This window comes from Lactuca saligna, chromosome 6 (assembly GCF_052625555.1).
Source record: "Lactuca saligna cultivar CGN05327 chromosome 6, ASM5262555v1, whole genome shotgun sequence".
In the NCBI taxonomy this organism is placed as follows: Eukaryota; Viridiplantae; Streptophyta; class Magnoliopsida; order Asterales; family Asteraceae; genus Lactuca; species Lactuca saligna.
Window position 1 is genome coordinate 42,289,142 of NC_136422.1, and position 20,253 is coordinate 42,309,394.

The 20,253-nt window shown below is 36.4% G+C and overlaps 1 protein-coding gene across 1 annotated transcript; it reads right to left on the reverse strand.

The window, feature by feature from the left end:
- Nucleotides 1–18,802: 18,802 nt before the first annotated feature.
- LOC145002273 (ferredoxin-3, chloroplastic-like) lies at nt 18,803–20,122 on the reverse strand. The gene is made up of 2 exons (XM_078961572.1): nt 20,000–20,122; nt 18,803–19,349 (listed from the first exon to the last, which is right to left on the reverse strand). The coding sequence occupies exon 2, from the start codon at nt 19,176–19,178 to the stop codon at nt 18,882–18,884; it is 297 nt and encodes a 98-aa protein (XP_078817698.1). The 5' UTR covers nt 19,179–19,349; nt 20,000–20,122; the 3' UTR covers nt 18,803–18,881.
- Nucleotides 20,123–20,253: the final 131 nt, after the last annotated feature.

Sequence of the window (20,253 nt, forward strand, 5' to 3'; positions counted from 1 at the left end):
TATGATGGGTTTGAGAAAGGTTGGAATCAATTTTTGATGTTGGATAGGTATTTCGATGGTTAAATGAAAAAGTCAAGCATCGTAATTTCAACTGGTGTTAGTTGACTGACTCCAAGTCGAAAGCCTTTAGCTTCGGATCGATATAAGGGAAATCGAATTCAATTTTGTAATCGAATAGATGAGGAGTCGAATTTAACTACTTGGCGTCGAACGTCTTGAGGTCGAAATCGAATTCAACTGGTGTCGAGTTTGACTGATGATGTTCTTATATCCATTCGCATTTAGAGAAATTTGGGAAAAAGATCACTATACCATTTGGATTGGAGTCCCTAATCTTTCAACGAATTGGCAATTTTTATCCAATTTCGAATTGGGGTATTTTTTGTGACGAAGTCAAGATGTTTCAGTTCGAATCCCTAAAGTTTTAGAAATTCGACAGTTTATACCATCTTTCGAATTAAGGGTAAATTTGTGTGAAGTGGGAAGATTTTTCAGATTCAGTCCCTGCAGTTGATGCGAATTGACATTTTATGCCTAGTTTCGCATTTGGGGTAAGGTTTCACATTTGAAGCTGCTTTGTCGCAACGAGTCCCTGTAGAATTTCCAAAATTGACAATTATTACCTAGTTTTCAAATTTCTTGCAACTCTCATTCAAAAGTCGAAATTTTCATAAAATTTGGAAAATTTTCTGGGCTTTTCGTGATTGTTTTTGGTGCAAGATTTTCACGATTGCATTTTTATCACACATCGAGGGGGATTTTCGTCAAGTTTATTCCTCGAGCGTTTCTCATCCTTTGTGGGTTTTATAATCATTTGTTGATTATAAAAAGGGAGAGAATGTAGAAATGGGTATTCGAAGATTTTCGGGTATTCCTTTTCAAGCGGATTTGAAGATCGGTGGTGTTATTTCGAGGGGGAGTTGGTCTTGATCGGGAGCTCATTTGGAAATTGAAGTCGGGACATCCAATCCTAACTTTGAGTAGGAGAATATTAGGGTGCAAAGTTCTCCTTGGATGTGGCTTACCCTCTTTTGATGTGTAATAGGTTTAGCCTTTCCTATAAATAGGAAGTGAGTGACTTCCATTTTAGATAAGACCCATTTTAGAGAGATTAGACTGGTGAGAGAATTATTGTAGGACCACTTTGTAATAGTTTACTAGATCTAATGAGAGCTTAAACAAATTTTGTTTACTCTTTTATGTTCTTCATGATTGATTGATTCACTTGATCTTTACTATTCCGCAAATGTCATCATAATCCGAGTAACTACATTAGTATTCAGCTTGTTACAAAATCCACAGCTCGAAACAACACTTATTTTCAGATTATTTTTTATTTCATCCAATAAGTTTAAGGCGTCCACAATACATTGAGCTCTTTAAAGTTCAATGGATATACACACGAACATTTTTCTATAATGCATTGAATTCTTTAGAGTTAAAGTAATAGACACCGAGATTATGTACTTGCATGTGTAGAGACAATTTTGTTTTGTTTCTTTATCCAAAAGCTTACCTACAAAAGGTCTCCAAATTGATGGGTTTTGGTAAGATAAAAATGATCTTTATTTATAAAAAACTTTAAACGACAACGAAATCATTTTTAAAATAACATTTATTTTAAGATCATTTAAAAAAAAAAATACGTCAAGGATCCATTTATATGAACTAGAAAGATTATAAACAACACATAAGAAATTTAGAAGCCAACCTCTAGAACCCTTGATCCCACTAGGCAATTGGGGAGTTGAAGTAGATGATAAGAACACGGACCTTGATATTCTTTATAATCATCCACCACAAGAGTAAGGCACAATGGAATGCTAATTCCATTTTGTATTTGTGACTTCTTAAGCTTTTAAGTACATTACACAATTAAGTACTTAACGAGAAGTGCTTATAAGGACCAACACTTGCAACTAGTCTTCAAAAGAGAGCAAGAAAGGAAGAGAAGAAGTAGGCTACAAATTTACAGATGAACAAAAGAAAAAAGTTCAAGCAACATAATAGCTAGTTATTTTTTCCTTTATAGTAATATGCAAGTATCATGGACCATACTCCCATTAATGAAAGTATGGCTTAAAGGAAAAGGCATGGATGTGTAAAAGTTTGTTTCACAACCAACCTCACCCCTTAATGAGAACCTATGGCCTTTGACTTCAAAAGGTCAAGCATAGGTGTCATGTACTCCTTATTATAGACTAGCATGTATACCTTTTACATGTATAAACCAACTTTATATAAATGGACTAAAAAAACTCCAAAAAGATGTTACACAACATAAAATCAAGAGTAAATTACACGAATGGTCCCTATGGTTTGGGGTAATTTGCATGTTTGGTCACTAACTTATTTTTTAACTCGGAAGGTCCCTACTGTATGTTTTTGTTATGCATTTGGTCCCTGTCTTACCTAAAAAGACTATTTTGCCCTTGATTTTTTTAATTTTTTTAAATAAACACACCATCAACCCTACCTTCACCTCACCTTGCCTTACCTTATATTACCTACCCTACTTTATTTAAATGAATTAATAAATCAAGTGCAAAATAGTCTTTTTAGGTAAGACAGGACCAAGAGCGCAACAAAAACAAACTGTAGGACCTTCTAGTTAAAAAAATGAGTTAGTGATCAAACATGTAAATTATCCCAAACCGTAGGGACCATTCGTATAGTTGTCATTAAAATCATATTATGACTTTCTAGTTGTTTTTCTCACTTAAAAAAAATATTATTTGCATAAATAATAATTTTCCAATTAAATACAAGAGTTAATTATATTTATTAATAATCAAATTACTTAATAAATAATAATAAATAGAGTAAATTACACGAATGGTCCCTATGGTTTGGGGGAATTTACGCGTTTGTCCATAACTTAATTTATTAACTCAGAAAATCCCTACTGTTTGTTTTTGTTACGCGCTTGGTCTCTAATGCTTGTTTTTGTTACATGTTTGGTCCATGTCTTACCTAAAACGACTATTATTTAAATAGGAAAAAATGATGGAGTAGGTAAGGTTAGGTGAGAGGGGTGGGGTTGGGGTGTGTTTATTTATATAAATTAAAAAATCAAGGGAAAATAGTTTTTTTTATGTATGACAGAGACCAAACGCATAATAAAAACAAACAGGGACCTTCCGAGTTAAAAAAATAAATTATGGATCAAATGCGCGAATTACCCTAAACCATAGGGACCATTCGTGTAATTTACTCTAATAAGTATGTGTCAACTTGCTAAAGATGTGACCGTATAGGATTATATGTTCTTGACAAACATCATTCTAAAATGATTATCGAATATATAAATACAACACAAGTCTCCAACAAGTCTTGATTATTATATAATAATAAAGACAAACTACACAAAATATACTAAAATTTTTAAAAAAGTTTGATTTTAACACTTGTTTTTTTAATCAAGTCATTATTATATATACATATATTTTTTTCCATTTTTAAACCTACAACTAATGTCACAAAAAAAATTCACTACATCATGTCATGCTAGTGGTCACACCATCAAATATTGACATAACATTATGTAATGTCAGTTGATATTTAGGTTTATCGGTTAAATGATCAATATTGAAATTTTTTGAAAAATATAGTATCAAAATCAAATTTTTATGAAAAATTAATGTCTTAATTATAAAAAAATAACACCGTATCAAAATCAAAGTTATATAAAAAAGTAGTTTTTTTTTTTTTTTTTTGCTCGATAGGTAAAAAAAATATAATTTAAAATATTAAATTTTATTCTTATAAGTAGTAAAGGATAACAATTAATTGTCTTAAAAGTTCGAAATATCGTTGGAAACCTAACTTTCTTTTATCTTCTTTTCTAAACTACCTTTGATTGTAATTAAAACATGAAACCATTTGTTTTCCACGGAATCCACATTTTTTCCTTGTGTGTCTTTCTATCGTCTTAAAATTACAAAACGAAAAAATTATGCTAATACACATGGCTTATGAGGGTTTTAGACAAGACAGAAAAATCATACTCCAACAAAAGAATGACGAGGATCTGATCGAGGTTTTTAGATGAAGGATAAAAAAGACATCACGACAAAAGAATAATGAGGCTGTTAAGATAAGGGAAAAAAACGTACAACAACAAAAAAGAATTGGATTGATATTATTTTTAGGTTAAATTAGTAAAAAAATTTGGACTTCGTGACATGTTTTTTTGTTTAATAATTTTATATTTTTTCCAGTTAGAGCATTATACTTTGAAAAGTTTATAAAAATGAGACAAAAAAGTAAGTTGTTAAAACATTTTCTAATTGCAGAATAATCATTGCATAACCAATAAAATAACTAGAATACATTTTCATAACGTTCATATGTCGTCAAAATACATTGAGTCTTTCATTATGTTGTTCTCTTCTTGAAGTTATCTCTTCTATCTTTACGTTCTTTTTGTAATCACACAAAAAAAAAATAGTGATAGTGCAGATTTATACCTATGAGTTTTAAATTTATAAAATTAACTAAGTTAAATAGTTAAAATATACTTAGACAGTGTACCTATTGTAATTATAATCTAGATAAGTAAGTTGGATGTCAAACACATAGAATAATATTTAATTAATAAAATAACTACTAAAAATCAAACTAAGAAAAACAACTAAAAGTGAGGGGTTAGAATGATTTTGCAAGACCAATATCTTTAAATCAAACAACTAGCAATTAATGAACCAAAACCGAAAAGAAAACGATTTTAATTCAAGATTAAAAAATATTTTCATTTAGTTCTGAACCCCCCTCCCCCTTACTATGGTTGATATATAATATATTAATTATATTGGTTACCAAATTATTAGTTATTATGTTCAAAATTCTATTTTTTACCAATTTCTGAACTACCATGTAATGTTCAAACACAAGTTGACACAAAATTGAAATAGTGATAAATTTGGCTATGCATGATAAATCTATCAAGGAAAATTGAGTAATCTAATCATTTTTTCATGGTATTACAATAATAATAACCATTTTTTTAAAAATTAACCACTTGGTTCGGAATGGGTTATTTCGGACCCGAAAAGTCGACTCAAGCTCAATGTTATAGCCCAATGGTGTGCGTGTGTATATGTGTGTCTCACACACAAAAAATTGGAATACGCGTAACGGAATTTCAATAATAATAACCATTTGTTTTTTGAAAACTAACCACCTGATCCGGAATGAGTTATTTTGGACTCGAAAAACCGGCTTAAGCCCAACGCTGTAGCCCAATGGTGTGTGTGTGTGTGTGTGTGTGTGTGTGTGTGTGTGTGTGTGTGTGTGTGTGTGTGTGTATATATATATATATATATATATATATATATATCAAGGTTGTAAAAATCGTTCGGCGGTAGCTCGACAGTCGATTGGGGTCAAGCGATTAATCGGTTTGGCGGGGATTAATCAGAGAATTACTCGATGACCATAAATTACTAATAAAATTATTTTAAAACTTGATATATCCTAACAAAAAATAGTATTTGAAAATTTAAAATTTTAAAAATTTTAAATTTTGAAATATTTGGTATAATATTTGAAAATTTGAATATTTAAACATTTAAAATTTTGAAGGTTTGTAAATTTTGGTGTAATAATTGAAATTTTGAAATTTTAAATTTTTTAAAATCTTTCCGCCAAGGACCGCCGAGGACCACCAAGGACCGTCGATGACCGCCTAGCCTGAGTTTGACTGATATTGACTAATTTCCGCCAAGCACCCCTAATCGTAATCAGTTGCAGACCGCTAGCGCCTAGGCGCCGCGTATGTCGATATTTACAACACCGATATATATATATATATATATATATATATATATATATATATATATATATATATATATATATATATATATATATATATATATATATATATATGGGTCCCACAAACAAAAATCTGGAATACGCGTTAAGAAATTTGCATTTTGAAGCACGATCTACCCGCATTTCATACCTAATTTTCAGTGTGGATTTGTCAAACTAAGTAAGTTCTAATCTTTAAGTTACTTTGCATTTGATTTTATAATGGATTTATATATTCCAGAATGATCCGGAATACGAGGAACGACTCTGGAATACTATGATCGAATCTGGATTATCCTTTGTGATGTTTTTCTCATTTTCCGTGTATGAATCTCATATAAGTACCTTGTAGTGTATTTCAGAACAGTTCTTTTAGTTTCGAAGTAGGTATTGTAGGGATTTTGGAATAGTAATGTACGTCCGGAACACGAAGGACGTGGTCTGGAACTCGATGAACTATTCTAGAATGATGTTATGGAATATCAATTCAGAATAACTATACTTATCAGTTTTTTTCTAAATATTGTTTGATAACTCATGTTAGTCCCAAGACAAGTTTGTGTGGATGTTATTAAAAAAATGGGTTTTACGAACGACGAAGTTGTATTCCATTTACAAGAGCTTTCGGAACTACACTCGATAAAGGTAAAATCGAAAAACAAAAATTTATAATTTAATTTATTTTACAGTAGTGCATTAAAATGTTCTTGGAATTATTATTATTATTATTATTATTATTATTATTATTATTATTATTGTTGTTGTTGTTGTTTTATAGATAAAAGAACCAAGATGTTGAGTTACAAAATAAAATAAAAAAATAAACCAACAAATGCACCTATAAAATTAAGAAAAAAAATCAAAAAGGGTTTTAAAACTTAGATTGAAGTAGATAGAACTCCAAAAAATAGGACGGAAGCAAATGCAGACAAACCTGTTATGATATACTACTTGCAATTATGTATTTTTTTTTATTTTTTTTTATGGATATGTTTTAGCAAGTTGGTTTTATTATTATTAGATACTTTCATGCATGTTGGTGTTTAACGAGTATATTAATATATTTTATTTTTAGTCTACAAAATCCAGTTACTCGAACGATGAGGATGAGTTACGTATAGAATATGTTATACCACGTGTTGAAGACGAGCAAGGACATCTTGTTGATATGACTACATGAAAAATGATTTGTGATTCTCAATGTGCGAAACACGAAATAGTAATACAGGAGATCTCATTACCATCTTCAACGGTTGAGGGGAGAAGAAAAGTAGCATTGTATTGCATGCACATGCTCTTCATTACCATGTATGAAGATATACGATAATTTGTGAACACAATGGACATCATCGAAGAAACGCGTAGGACAACTATAACAACAGAAGATCGAGTCAAATTGACTAATAATAGGTTCAAACTAATTGAGACCTACGTGGAATTTCTTGAAAATCATGTAGACACGACTACTTTATATCGGATGCAAGTTCCCGGTTATTTGCAAGAAATGTAATCTAACTTTAGATATGGATATTGTAATGTCTTCTTAAACTGGATTTTGTAAAAGGAACGGTAAGATTATCTAAATGACATTTTTTTATTAACATTATTGTATAGAACTCTATAAATCCTAATACATTATTAGATTGGTTTCCGCAAATTAGGAAGTTGTAAGGGATACATATTTTATTCGTGGTCAATAAAATCTACTCAAATTCTAAGAACATTTGTTAGACGGTCATGTTCTACACGAAACTTACAATCTCGGCATTTGCATCTTCAATCCACTTCTTAGCCTGTTTCATGTTAACGTATCCCACTAGGAATACGTCAAGGAGAACGATATTGTTATCTAAGGACGACCTAGTTAGTGGTCAATGCTCGACAAGTGCTAGGCCTGGTCCCTCACCTCTGCGGGCTCATACTTATGTCTCGGCGCTCTAGCGCCAAGGCCCGACCTATAATGGGCAACTCCAGTCTACCGCAATACTAAATAGTACCAGACCCCCCAAAGCGACAAGTGTAGCGCTCAGCACGCTGCCCTATGGTAATTTTTCACCAATAGAGAGCAGACGCTAGTAGAGCACGATCCTCCAATAGGATCAGAAAAGACAAAAGGTATTGTCGGGGGTCTGTCCCAATTACAACAAGTATAAAACGAACAATTCTCCTCCAAGATAAGGGATCACATCTTTCTCCATCTTAATCTAAACCCAAATTCTCTCATCTAGATGTTGACTAGACTGTCAGAGCTTCGTTTTGGGATCCCCTCCTAGACGACGATTGACGTATATTCTTTCTTTGTTGTGATTCTCAGGCTTAACCCAGACAAGGCATCCAGTAACGATGTTAAGTCCGGTAACATCTGGCACCATCCGGACGTGTACTTAGTGCTACACAACCTATAAAATGACACTAGACTTTGGCAATGACGGATAGAGGACTTGTGCCGCTGAACATTGGTCAAATCAGGTCGGTCAGACCCATGTTGTCCCTTGAAGGCATTGGTTCATCTGCACCAGAGAGGAAAACATCTACTCAAACGTGAAAGATATCGACAGCTGGTTCCGCAACAGAAGTTATAGCTAATCTATGGCGCACACCACTCGCCACAACAGAGAAATTGGTCACAATGACCACCACAATGCCGCAAGGGATACCAACCCATCAAGTACCATCTCGCCTTCCCCACAAAAGATGATGATGGGCTACCAGTTCTCCCCCATGGCGAGCATGCCACACATCCCTCTTTTCACGCAACAACCGATGTTCAACCCTTACTTCCACTATCTCCATGGAACATTGAATCAAGCAACTCAATCACAAAGGCACAATGCTCAAACAACACCGGCGTAGGGGACAAACTCGCACACGTCGGAACAGCCGAAGTCAAACTCACAATCTTATCAACTCATGTAAGCGAACGCACTGCAACCACCGTATATCCCACAGATGCCTATGTACAACCAATGGTATAACTTGTTGGATTAGGTGTCTAAGCACATAACTATAATTGGTATATACTCGAATTTATAGAAGCATAAGTCCTTTTGGGTTGCCTTCACTCTTGCAACCTGATAGGATGACTTTTTTTAGAGAAGTTGAATTTATTATTTGGAATAATAAATTGATATAAATGATTTATCAATATGTTATATATTAATTATAAATCATGTTATTTAATTAATATTTAATTAGAAATTAATTTTGGGATTAAAGGAATTAGTTGAATATGCAGGGGTTGTTTTGCAATTAATTAATAGTTGTGAAATTGGGCTCTTAGACCCCTTAGATAGGAGTGGACGAAAATTATAGGGAGGCCCTATAAGTTTTCATCCAAGGCATCTAATTAGGGAGTCAATGGGCTGCTTTGGTCTTAACCAGGAAATTAGGGTTTCCACCTGCAAACCCTAGCTTTGGGACTAAGAAATCACAAGTATAAAAGGAGCATACCTCCTTGGATTTTTGACCATTTGATGCTAATCCTAGTAGAGCTGAAATTCTGGTGTTCCTCCTCCTCTCTCCTTCTCATTCTCTTGCAAAGAGTGTTTGTAATCCATTAGAGGTGTCACATTTAAGGCACTTGCATTCAAGAGTTCAAAATCTACAAGGATTAATTGTTATTACTACATAACAATTGAGGTATGAATCTAAACCCTAATATTAGGTTATTTTCAGTTTTTATAGATGCATATTAGGGTTTCTCTTTGATATTCAAGTTTTCTGTTCAACTAGTGAAAACCTAGATCCAAAGCATTAGGGTTGCATGAACACATATGATTTTTAATTATGCTCAAAACCCATCATAACTACGAATACAACCAAGGGTAAAACAATTTGTACCATGCTAAGCAACTCATGGCATATGGTGGATTTCCTTTCCCTTAGATGGAAAGCTTAGTGGGAAGCGTCAGCTCAACATTCTTCTAAGAGCTCCTACACTACGAGATACCACATTCAGCTTGGATACCAAACATATTGAAATACGATGGCACAACCAACCTAGATGAACACATTGACACTTATGAGTGGACAATGATATCGCTCAGAATGAACAAGAGGTTCACTTGCATGTATTTCCCTATCACGTTATCAGGTAACACAGGAAAGTGGTTCAAAGAATTGTGCCCATGGAGCATCTCAAGTTTCGAGCAACTATGATACATTTTCCTCAACAACTTCATACAGCTTAGAAAGGGGAAAGGGGATGAAAAACTCTATAATGGAATGCAAACAAAAGGAGGGCGAGTCCATACGAGCATACTATGATAGGTTTACCCTTGCAACGCTCAGCGTCCCAATCCATGAAGAGTTCCTCGTTATAGGCGTTTACGTCCAAGGGTTGCTCCCCGACCCTCTATCCAAAAAGATGCAAGGAACAGTGCCAAAAACCAGAGATGAACTCAAATATCGGGTGGAAAATCACCTCAGGTAGATTAAGGGAGAGGAATGAAAGGAAGCTAACCTCAAAGTTGTAGTAAATGCATACTTCAAACAAGAGGAAGCAGGCTCCCGCTCTATCCCTAACCATTGGGATCGCCATGATAGGAGCAATTATAAACATAGCCGACACTCGAGGAACCCATGTCGTAGATTTCGTCTGTTTGACAAATATAAGACCCGCAGTAGTAGGGCCAAGTTGCATGTCGTCGAAAAACCACCATTAAAGCCAGACAAAGAAAAAGGGAAATACTATGAATACCATAAGATCAAGACTCGCGATACTGATGAATGCATAGTACTAAAAAGAGAAGTGAAGACAGCTGAAAGGTGACCTAGCGGAGGTTGCAAAACACATGAGGTCCAAGTTTGAAGTTGATCACAAAGAGGTTCGAGCTCGAAAGGACACTGGAAAGCACCCAACTAAGAAGGAAGAAATCTTCACCATCGTGGGGCCCAGCAAGCGCCAAGAAATAGATGGCAATATTGAGGTACTACTTAAAAACATCCTCAATATTACTTTCTCATCAAAAGCTCCATGGACGCTCAACCGAAACCCTATGGATCCACTCGTGATAATTTCCTATGTACACCAAAAGCAAATCAATTGAGTGATGATCGATAATGGCAGTAACACTGACATTATTTATGAGCACTGTTTCTGCCAGCTCCCACCCGCCTTAGAAAGAATTCCTAAAACCCTCAACCAAAGGTCCACTTGTCGGGTTCATAGGACATCAATTATGGCGGCTTGGCACCATAAATCTTCCACTCACCCTAGTCAACCATGACGAAAAGGAAAAAACCACAAGGGTAATAGAGTTCTTGGTGGTACGTCGCCTAGCCAACAGAGATATGCTTCTCGTACGACCAGCACTCTTCCAGCTCTGGGCCATACCGTCAACGGTTCATAGTACAATGAAGTTTAGTATAAATACATGGACAATCACAATCGTCGCCTTCAACCCCCACTTACAACGCTGCCAAACCATCACTACATTGGGAATAGCACACATTCCAAATAAACAAAGAATGAGCCGCCACATGAACAAGCATCCGGTCATGGCAACTAGCACACTAGACCAAGACGGCAAGCGAGAGAGCTCTTTGGTCAACGAAAATCTGGGGGAGGGTGCAGTAGTAGCAACACAACTAAATCGGAAGTCGCAAAGATAGTTATCATGAACACTCACCAGGGTTTAACCTCCTTAAGCTTACTTACAGGCCACTCGAAGATAACAAACCATAGTGGGTTGCAGCAGGAGTGTATCAGTCACCCCCATCTTGAGTGAGGATGTGCTGCCCTGCAACACCAAAAAGACCCTCAGACTCTAGCAAGAACACATAACAAGGTCCAAGAACCATACCCAATGAGTAACATAATAAGCAAAGAAAAGATTGAGATGAACCCGTGCAAAGAACGGGAAGTTGAAGTAAGACGCTTTCCGACTCTTAGTGTGCCCCCTTTCACCTACAAGACTAAAAACCGGAAGGTCTGGAGACACAAATACATAGAGCAAAGAATGATGAGCATATGTGGGGAATGTATGAGCAGGACTATAAACATGCATCAAGGGGGAGTTCATTCCCCAAGAGCACAAGACGAAGGATTCACTCCCATGACCTGGGGTGTAGACGGTCTGCACCACCAACCCTAGAGCAAGGCATAAATCCTAGACAAATCACATTTGGGGCAAGGGCAATGTGATCAAAATCCGAACGGATTATCACATCCCAGTAGGCCACCCCAAGAGCAAAGCCTTGGCTTGCGCTATAGTCATCTCTCTTTCTTTACTTACCAAAAAATCTAGATGTTTCCAAACTGCTATTAATGAAGTAATGAAAGTTGACATTCCAGAAAAACTATTAGAATGTTCCTATTCAAGCTTGATATCATTCACATAAGAGGTTGTGCATGTTTACCAAATGATAACAAGGAAATGAGGAATGCTCATCCATATCATTTGAGTGAACCCCATTGTGAGGATGCGACCATAGGCTTTAAAGGCTCATAACCTTTCCCTAAAATGTGTTAGTTAAGCCAAAAGAGCCACAACTCCTGACCATAAAGAAAATAAAGGTTTTAAAGTATCACAACCTTTACCTTGAAACAAATAGCACCTAAGTCCCCAAGCCTCGAGGTGATGATCTTAGCATGAATTATATGAGTGGGCTTGGAGTACGAACACCCAAGACCTAGGACTTAAAACAAAGCCCCAAAAGGGTGATCAGTAAACCTTAGCTAAAAAGGACACCCTAACAAAGAAAACTGGACAATATGACCTAATCTAAAAACAATGGTCCATGACCTAAAGAAAGGACTAATCCCAAGCCCACAACGGGAGATCCCGAGATAGGACCAAAATACCCTAGACGAATACGATTCCTAAGGTCGCATGTGGGACAAATCCAACAAGTGTGGCCAAGCCACCAAAGAAGCAAATGCCTATCGGGCAGTATAACCCAACCCTTCACAAGTCAAGGTAGATCTATCCTAGGTCAACCCCCATAGCCAAAACGAGCCTAGGGAAGATTCACCCCAGAAAGGAAGAATAAGGGTAAAATACAACGATGGCCAACACAAACCACCTGGGATAACGAGAAAAGGCATAGAAAATGACCCATTGCATACATAACATTCAAATAAAAAAAAGTGAAAGCAAACAAGGAAAAAAAGAAAGAGTGTATTGTTTGTCGGATAGACCCCAGACTTGAGGAGACGGCCACGCAAGGCCTTAAACAATTTCAGAATTCATAGATACAGACTGTTCCATAAACACCAAAATAGTACAAACATTATCTCAAATACCGAGAAGCAAGGAAGAGAGCAGGAACTACATATCGGGAGGAGTGGAGGAAGGCCCAGTCCAAGAAGTGCTACCCTCAGGATGTTTTCCTTCAGGATCAAGGTCGTTGCACAACTGGAAAAGGCCCTCCATGTCGAGCTTTCCAAGGCAGAGATAGAAGGCAAAATCCATCTCTAGAAAAGATATCACCTCAGCATGCATCTCCTGGGTGTGTTCCAGAAGGGAACTTGGTTCACCAGGTATGAACTTTCCAGTTGGAATCTGCTCCTTAATCACTTGTTTCGTACCCTCCACCCTAATAGCCATGCATACTGCCTTCATACGCCTAACGCCCAAAGAAAATTCGACACTCTCAGCCACCTTGTCCACAACACGTACAACGCCCTTCTGCAAGAACCACACCATATCCTCCCCCACTATTTTCCTCCTCACTTCCTCAGCCTGTAACTTGCTCTGCCCTCGAGTTTCCAACGCTTTCTTCTCCTCCTCCACCAAAGACTCAATCCGCTGAGAGAAACGTTTCAATGTAACATCTAAAGTTGATACCTGCTACTCCATTAGATGCCTTCTCCCCAGCCAGAAGGTCATAATGCTCCTCAAATGCACATTTTCCTTCTCCAAATCCACCACCTTTACCCTCAAATCATCCCATTTGGCCCTAATAGAAGAATCCGTATTGAAGCAATACTTGAACTCCCATAATTGAGGAAGCACGCCCAAGGATCAACATGCCATCACAAATCTAATAATCTTGTTGATAGCATTAGAAGTTAGATCGTCGATGGAGAATCCGTATTGAAGCATGATGTCGTCAGAGAAATCGGTTGTCGACATCTGGAGCCCCGCCTCAAAGATCGGTATGGGGACTCTGACCTTGCCTTCTGGCGACCTGGATATAATAGCCCCCTTTCGAGGGTACTCCACCCCATGACCGAGAAGGAAACCAAATCGGTCCTGCATATCTGCAAACTTGCTTGGAGAAGGCACAATCCTAATATTTGGAGCGGTCATTGTCGACCGATGAGCAAAGCAAGATGGAAAGAGAAAGAAAAAGCAGAGAGAACGAAGAAATTTCAGAAGTAAAGGAAACTAATATTGATAAATAAGGTTTTAAATACAGGATGGAAATCTGAATAATTACGATGATGAAATCGTCTGCGCAGACGGCTCGGTCACGTCATCAAGTATCAAAAGCCATCCCCACCAAACGTGTGTCCACGTCTAAGATAGAACAATTCAGCTAACTCACGTAGACGTTGACATTTACTAGCCTAGTTGAATTGTTAATGTATCTCACTAGGAATACATCGAATATAACAAGATTGTTATCTAAGTAGTCAACAGACGCTGCTCGACAAGTGCTAGGAATGAGCCCTCGCCTCTGCGGCCTCACACTTATGTCTCGACGCTCTAAAGTCAAGGCCCGGCCTAGAACGGGAAGCTTCGGTCTACCGCAAGATGAAATATTACCAGACACCCCCCAGAGCGCCAGGTGTAGCACCTGGAACGTTGCCCTATGGTAATTTTGCACTAATAGAGAGAAACCTCTAGTGGACCATGATCCGCCAATAGGACGCCTCCACGTCTTGTTGGCTTAGAAAGGACAAAAGGTATTTTGTCAAGGATCTGTCCCCACGACAACAGGTATAAAAGAACCCTTCTCCTCCAATAGAAGGGATCACCTCTTTCTCTATCTTAAGCTAAACCCTCATTCTCTCATCTAGATACTGAGTAGACTATCGGAGCTTCGTTCTAGGATCCCCTCCTGAACGACAACTGATGTCTATTCTTTCTTTGTTGTGATTCTCAGGCTTAACCCATATAAGTCATCCAGTAATGGCATTAAGTCCCGACGACATACAAATAAGGCTTGAACATTCAAACACAAACCAATATCATATATACATTCATTCTCACTCGACACCCTTTCTAAAATGGGGGGGGGGGTGGAGTAGAAGGGTTGGTACAACACTAGGTAGAAGTGTTATTCCAAGGAAAGAGTTGAACTAGATAAAAATTGTACATTGTATATGATCATGCATTCCTGGGAAGACATTGGTCTTATGAATGAAAGAGCAGCTTCACGGCCCAATCCTCAGTGACTGTGTGTTGCCTAGATCCCAACAACCATGCTAACCATCCCTTGGCAGTCTTTTTACCCAACCCTCAACAACTGTGTTTCTCAGCTATCAACAACCATGTTGACTAGCCCCTGGTAGTCTCGTTGCTCAGGTCTTAGTAGTTGCGTTATGGGGATCTTAGCAGTCATGCTGCCAGACTCTCAGCAACCATGCGACCCAAGATAATTGATAATTAATAACCCCTAATTATGTATTATTGATCAATAAGCAGACTACAATTGTGACAAATGACCAAAGTAATGAGACCATCAAGGAAACTGAAAAGTGATGGGATGAAATATTAATGAGATGGATCATGGAATAATTCCGAAGACGAAATCCTTTTAAGGGTTAAATATTTGTAACATCCTAAAATTTTAAGATAATGTTCTTAAATGAATTAATACAATTAAATAAAGGAGGATTTACATAATTAAATCATTTAAATGATAATCATATCATTAGTCAATATGAAGCTTGCAAGTTAAAGGTTGAGATGTTAACATTTCAAAGTTAATGGTCCCCAAGTGTCAATTTAGAAAAGTATGTTTGACTCTATAAGGTTAAATGGATGAGGAATGTTAAGGATGGGATTTTCAAGGACTCATTATGTCAACCTTTTAAGCAAATATGAAAATGAATGGAAAAATGGTAAATTTGGCAAAAGATGTAAACTAGAAGGACCAAATATGACAAATCCGAAGATAAGAATGAATCCGCTTCATTTTATCCAAATAAGAATGATGGGAGGAGAATAGAGGAGGTTGGATGGTGATTCAAGTTCAATAGAAACCCTAGGGGTCGATCTCAATCCTTCTTGGTTCATTTGGTGCATGTTCTGAAGAAATCAAGTTGTTCAAGATATACTTTCTTTTCCTTGTCACCTAGAATTCAAATTTGTGAAGTGGGTTTGAACCCAATGTCGGATTTAACTTCTTATAAGGGTTAGGGTTTTGGTTTCTAACCTCCCTTAAGTTTTTTTGATGATCCCAATCTCAATACAATCACCTATTTGATGGATTTGAGGATTTAGGTGAAAACCCCTCATGAACCCTATAAATCTATATTGGGGATTTCATGTTTATATGTTAAATTGGAATGGATTCAATGACCTAGATGATGTTTGATGACAATGAATACATTCAGAATACTCAAACACATTCATGATGGTAGAATGTTGCATAAACATGAATTTTAGGTGATTTTGGGAAAGATGTGATGACATCAATGGATTTTATGCATTAAGGTATAATTGTTGAGCAAATGAAGTTAATAACCATGAATGGATGTGATTAGAAATTTAGAATGATTTAGATGCAAAATACTAAGTATAGATTGGTTATTGGATTAACCCATGGAATTTGTGGTCATAAGGGGCATTTTGGAAAATCTAAGGATAACTACATGATGATGTATATATTGGAAGCAAATGACATTCATAAACATGAATTGACACTCTAGAAATGATATTAAAACATAAACATGAAGGATCTCTTGAGATATAAGTGGTTCTAGTGATTGTTTTGCCTAAAGGGCAATTTAGGAAACATGGAAAAGAATTGAGGATTCGATGGTTAGGTTATGTACTTACAATCAGATTAATGAAGGTTGTATGTGCTTGAAAACTTTTAGTTTGTGTGTGTGTGTACAGACATGAAAACACGGCCCGTGCAAATGCATGTTTTAATTTACATGGCCCGTGTAAATTTGTATTAGAGGTTTTCTTGTTTTCTTCATAACTTTTGCATATGGACTCGGATTTACGCATGATTTTTTCCTACATTCATATTTTTGCAGGAGGAATGATTTGAAGTAATAAAATTTAGTAATGGAAGTTATGAGGGGTATTTTGGTCATTTTAATGACTTGGCGCTCCCTTAACAACCTTTCATGGAGCATTCCCGCTAGCCTTACCGGGTGTGCGCCCGCCAGCCTTGCACGAGGCCTCCGGGCAACCTTGCCTAACTCCTTACTAATTCGTCCTGACCTAATTGTCCTTATAAAGTGAATAGTTCCTCCTCCATGGAGGAGGACTTTCCTCCTGGTGGCTTAGCGTCACCCTAGACCTTCTCCGGTGGCTCAGCCGCCACTTAGGAGTTCCCCTTAGCTTAGCCGCCACTCTCCTCCTACAACCACCATGCCCATACACTATCTCCAACACCAAGATGGTTCTCTTCAGCTAAGGAGAACCATATCATCTTTACCAATTGATCTAACTTGATCGTTAAAGCCTGCTCTCGGGGCATAGTCACTGGGGCGGTTCTGACGACTTTGCTTTGTAATCCTCAGATGTCCGCCACAGCAGAAGTCAAGAAGACCACTCGGAGATCTATGTCGCATCAGTAACAAAGATAAGCCTTAATCACATGCGATCAAGAAAAGCAGTAACAGTTTAAAAGGCTTTTCTAATCGGTTATTGGGCCATTGCCTTGTTAACTGAATTATTTTAAACATTATTTAATTATGATGCCTTTATAACCATGCAAAGAAACCAATTTCAACTAAATTGATTCGGTTTTAAGCTTGGTTTCTATAGATTTCACCTCCTGCCCATGAACCAGTGAAAACTAGTTTGAGTCGATCCAATTTGGGAAACCGGTTTAAAACTAGCCGTTTTTTCACAACCAGACATATTGCCATTTTTAACCTAAAAGACCATTTTGCCCCTTGTTAGTGTATATATGTAGGTAGTGGATTTGTTAGTGCAATCACACCATCAATCTCTCAACAATCAAAAACATTCTATAAACTAATCGCTTGCAGATATGACATTTGAATGTAGTCATCACAATCTTTCATCGGGGCCCGGGTTTCATCAAATAACATATTAGATTGTTACAATTTGTGTGAAATGTCGAGCGATACAAATAAAGATCGATGCAAGGCGGTGGGATATGATTGGGATCAAGATCAAACAACAATGATGAATGATGTCAACATTTAGAAATGCAATGCAATACGACTTTGAAACCCATACCTACTTTTGATTATAAATACTATGTTTTATGTTTGTAAGTAAATTATGTATTGCAATTTCTTATTACAATTTTCAAAATCAAAAGAACAAAATAAAATTCATTTTTCAAACCAATTCCATACGAACATGTTCCAATCTCATCCCAACTTCTATGTAACAACCAACCGAACTGTCGATTAGTAACATGTTTTAATAAATACCTGAAACCGGTTTTTCCTGGGTTTTTCTACTATAACCAAAATGAACGTTTTTTTAGCTCAATTTCACTTAAAAAAAACCGAAAAAACAAAACAAAATATAACCAAAACCGTTACAGAAAAAACTGGTTAAAACCCATACAGGCTTTAAAAAAAAAAAACAAAAACTGGTAGTGTTCAAAATCCTAGTAGAGGTTGGGCCTGGTCCAAACTCCATAATTGGGCCTTTGTTTACCTCTAGAAGACTATAACCCAATTCAAAGAACAAAAAAAATGTTAAAAATTTTGGCCCAATGAAACAACTTCATTTCAACTTTGAACACAATATTGGCCCAAAACCAAATTATCTTGTTAAAATATCAAGACTTCAAAATCCATATTTTTATCAAGACTTGAAAATCCATCAACCACAAGATTTTTTCTTCACTTTTCTAGCATCATAAAACCACCACAAGGCACAAACTACCATTTGATAATTAAAATGCAAAGAAAGGTTCGATTGTACATAACAAAGACACACAACTACAAGACCTCAATAAAGATCAGCTTCTTTATGAGTATGAATCACAGAATCACAAGTAGGGTAAGCAATACAAGTCAAAACATAACCTTCCTTCATTTGATTATCATCAAGAAATGATCCATCAGATTGATCAACAGAACCTGCTACTATCTTTCCTGCACACGTGGAACAAGCACCTGCTCTACAAGAATATGGAAGCTCGACCCCTGCACTTTCAGCATAATCAAGGATGTAGCAATCATCAGGCGCATCAAATTCGTTTTCATCACCATCTGGTCCGATGAGCTTCACCTTGTATGTAGCCATGGTGGTTTTCCATGAAAATTGGCTAGATTTCAATCCAAAAGCTTTTGAGATGCTCTTTCATGGAAGAAATGATTGGAGTTTTGGAAGTGATGTAGCAGAAGGTGGAATGCAGCTTGGAGGTGCAGTTCTGAACATGGATGGTGTAGAAAGAATTATGGACGACATGATTATCTGAAAAAAACATCAAGCTTCACTATTTAACAAGACAATTCAATGTTTAATTACATTAATCAGTCAAACAATGAAGAAATTGGATGTTCAACACTCAATTGACAAAAAAGGGGAAAGAAATGAAAAAGGTAGAAAGAATCGAATATAAGAACTCAGATTAGATAGGACGCCTAATGGTTGAATTAGGGTTTAAAGCGATGTAAGCTTTTGTAATTCCTTTTTGGAAATTGAAGAACATGACATAGATTTACCTCAAAAAGAAGGATCAAAATCAGTGTACTATCGATATGAATCACGAAAATTAAACTAAAAAAGAGAGAGTGCTCCAAATTCCACAGATATTCAGCACATTCTCGTGTACGGATATTCTGTGAAAGCGATGATTTGACATAAGTCGAAAAAGCGAGTCACCGAATCAGATCCGTCTAGAAAACAAACAAATTCAACTAAATCCGTAGAAAATTCCATCAAGTGCATAATCACGCATAGAGAAATCCCATAAATCCGAATACACAAATACAACGAGATGTACGAAAATGAAAGAGATCGATTGTAAAGAACTAGGATAGTTACATTAATCGTATATGAATATATATGATGACGATGAAAGGGAAAATCAGAAGAGAAGAAGCGTTAGTGAAGAATCTTACAGAAGATTGTAGAGAGAACTGCAGCTAAATAGGGAATCGAGAGAAAGGTTTAAAATAATGAGGAGGGATTATTTATAATGGGGGATAGAGTTTTGCATCTTTGGAGAGAGGAATCTTGTAGAGTATAAGTGTGCTAAGCACTAACGAGTATAAAAAAAATTGATGACCATAATTTAAATTATGTTTTGAAGTGATTTGTAAAAAACTAAAAGGTGTTATTATATTATATATATACCCATATAAAATCAAACACA

Excerpts from the sequence above, each read along its gene's own strand:
- LOC145002273 (XM_078961572.1), bottom strand. The coding sequence starts at position 19,178 with ATGGCTACATACAAGGTGAAGCTCATCGGACCAGATGGTGATGAAAAC.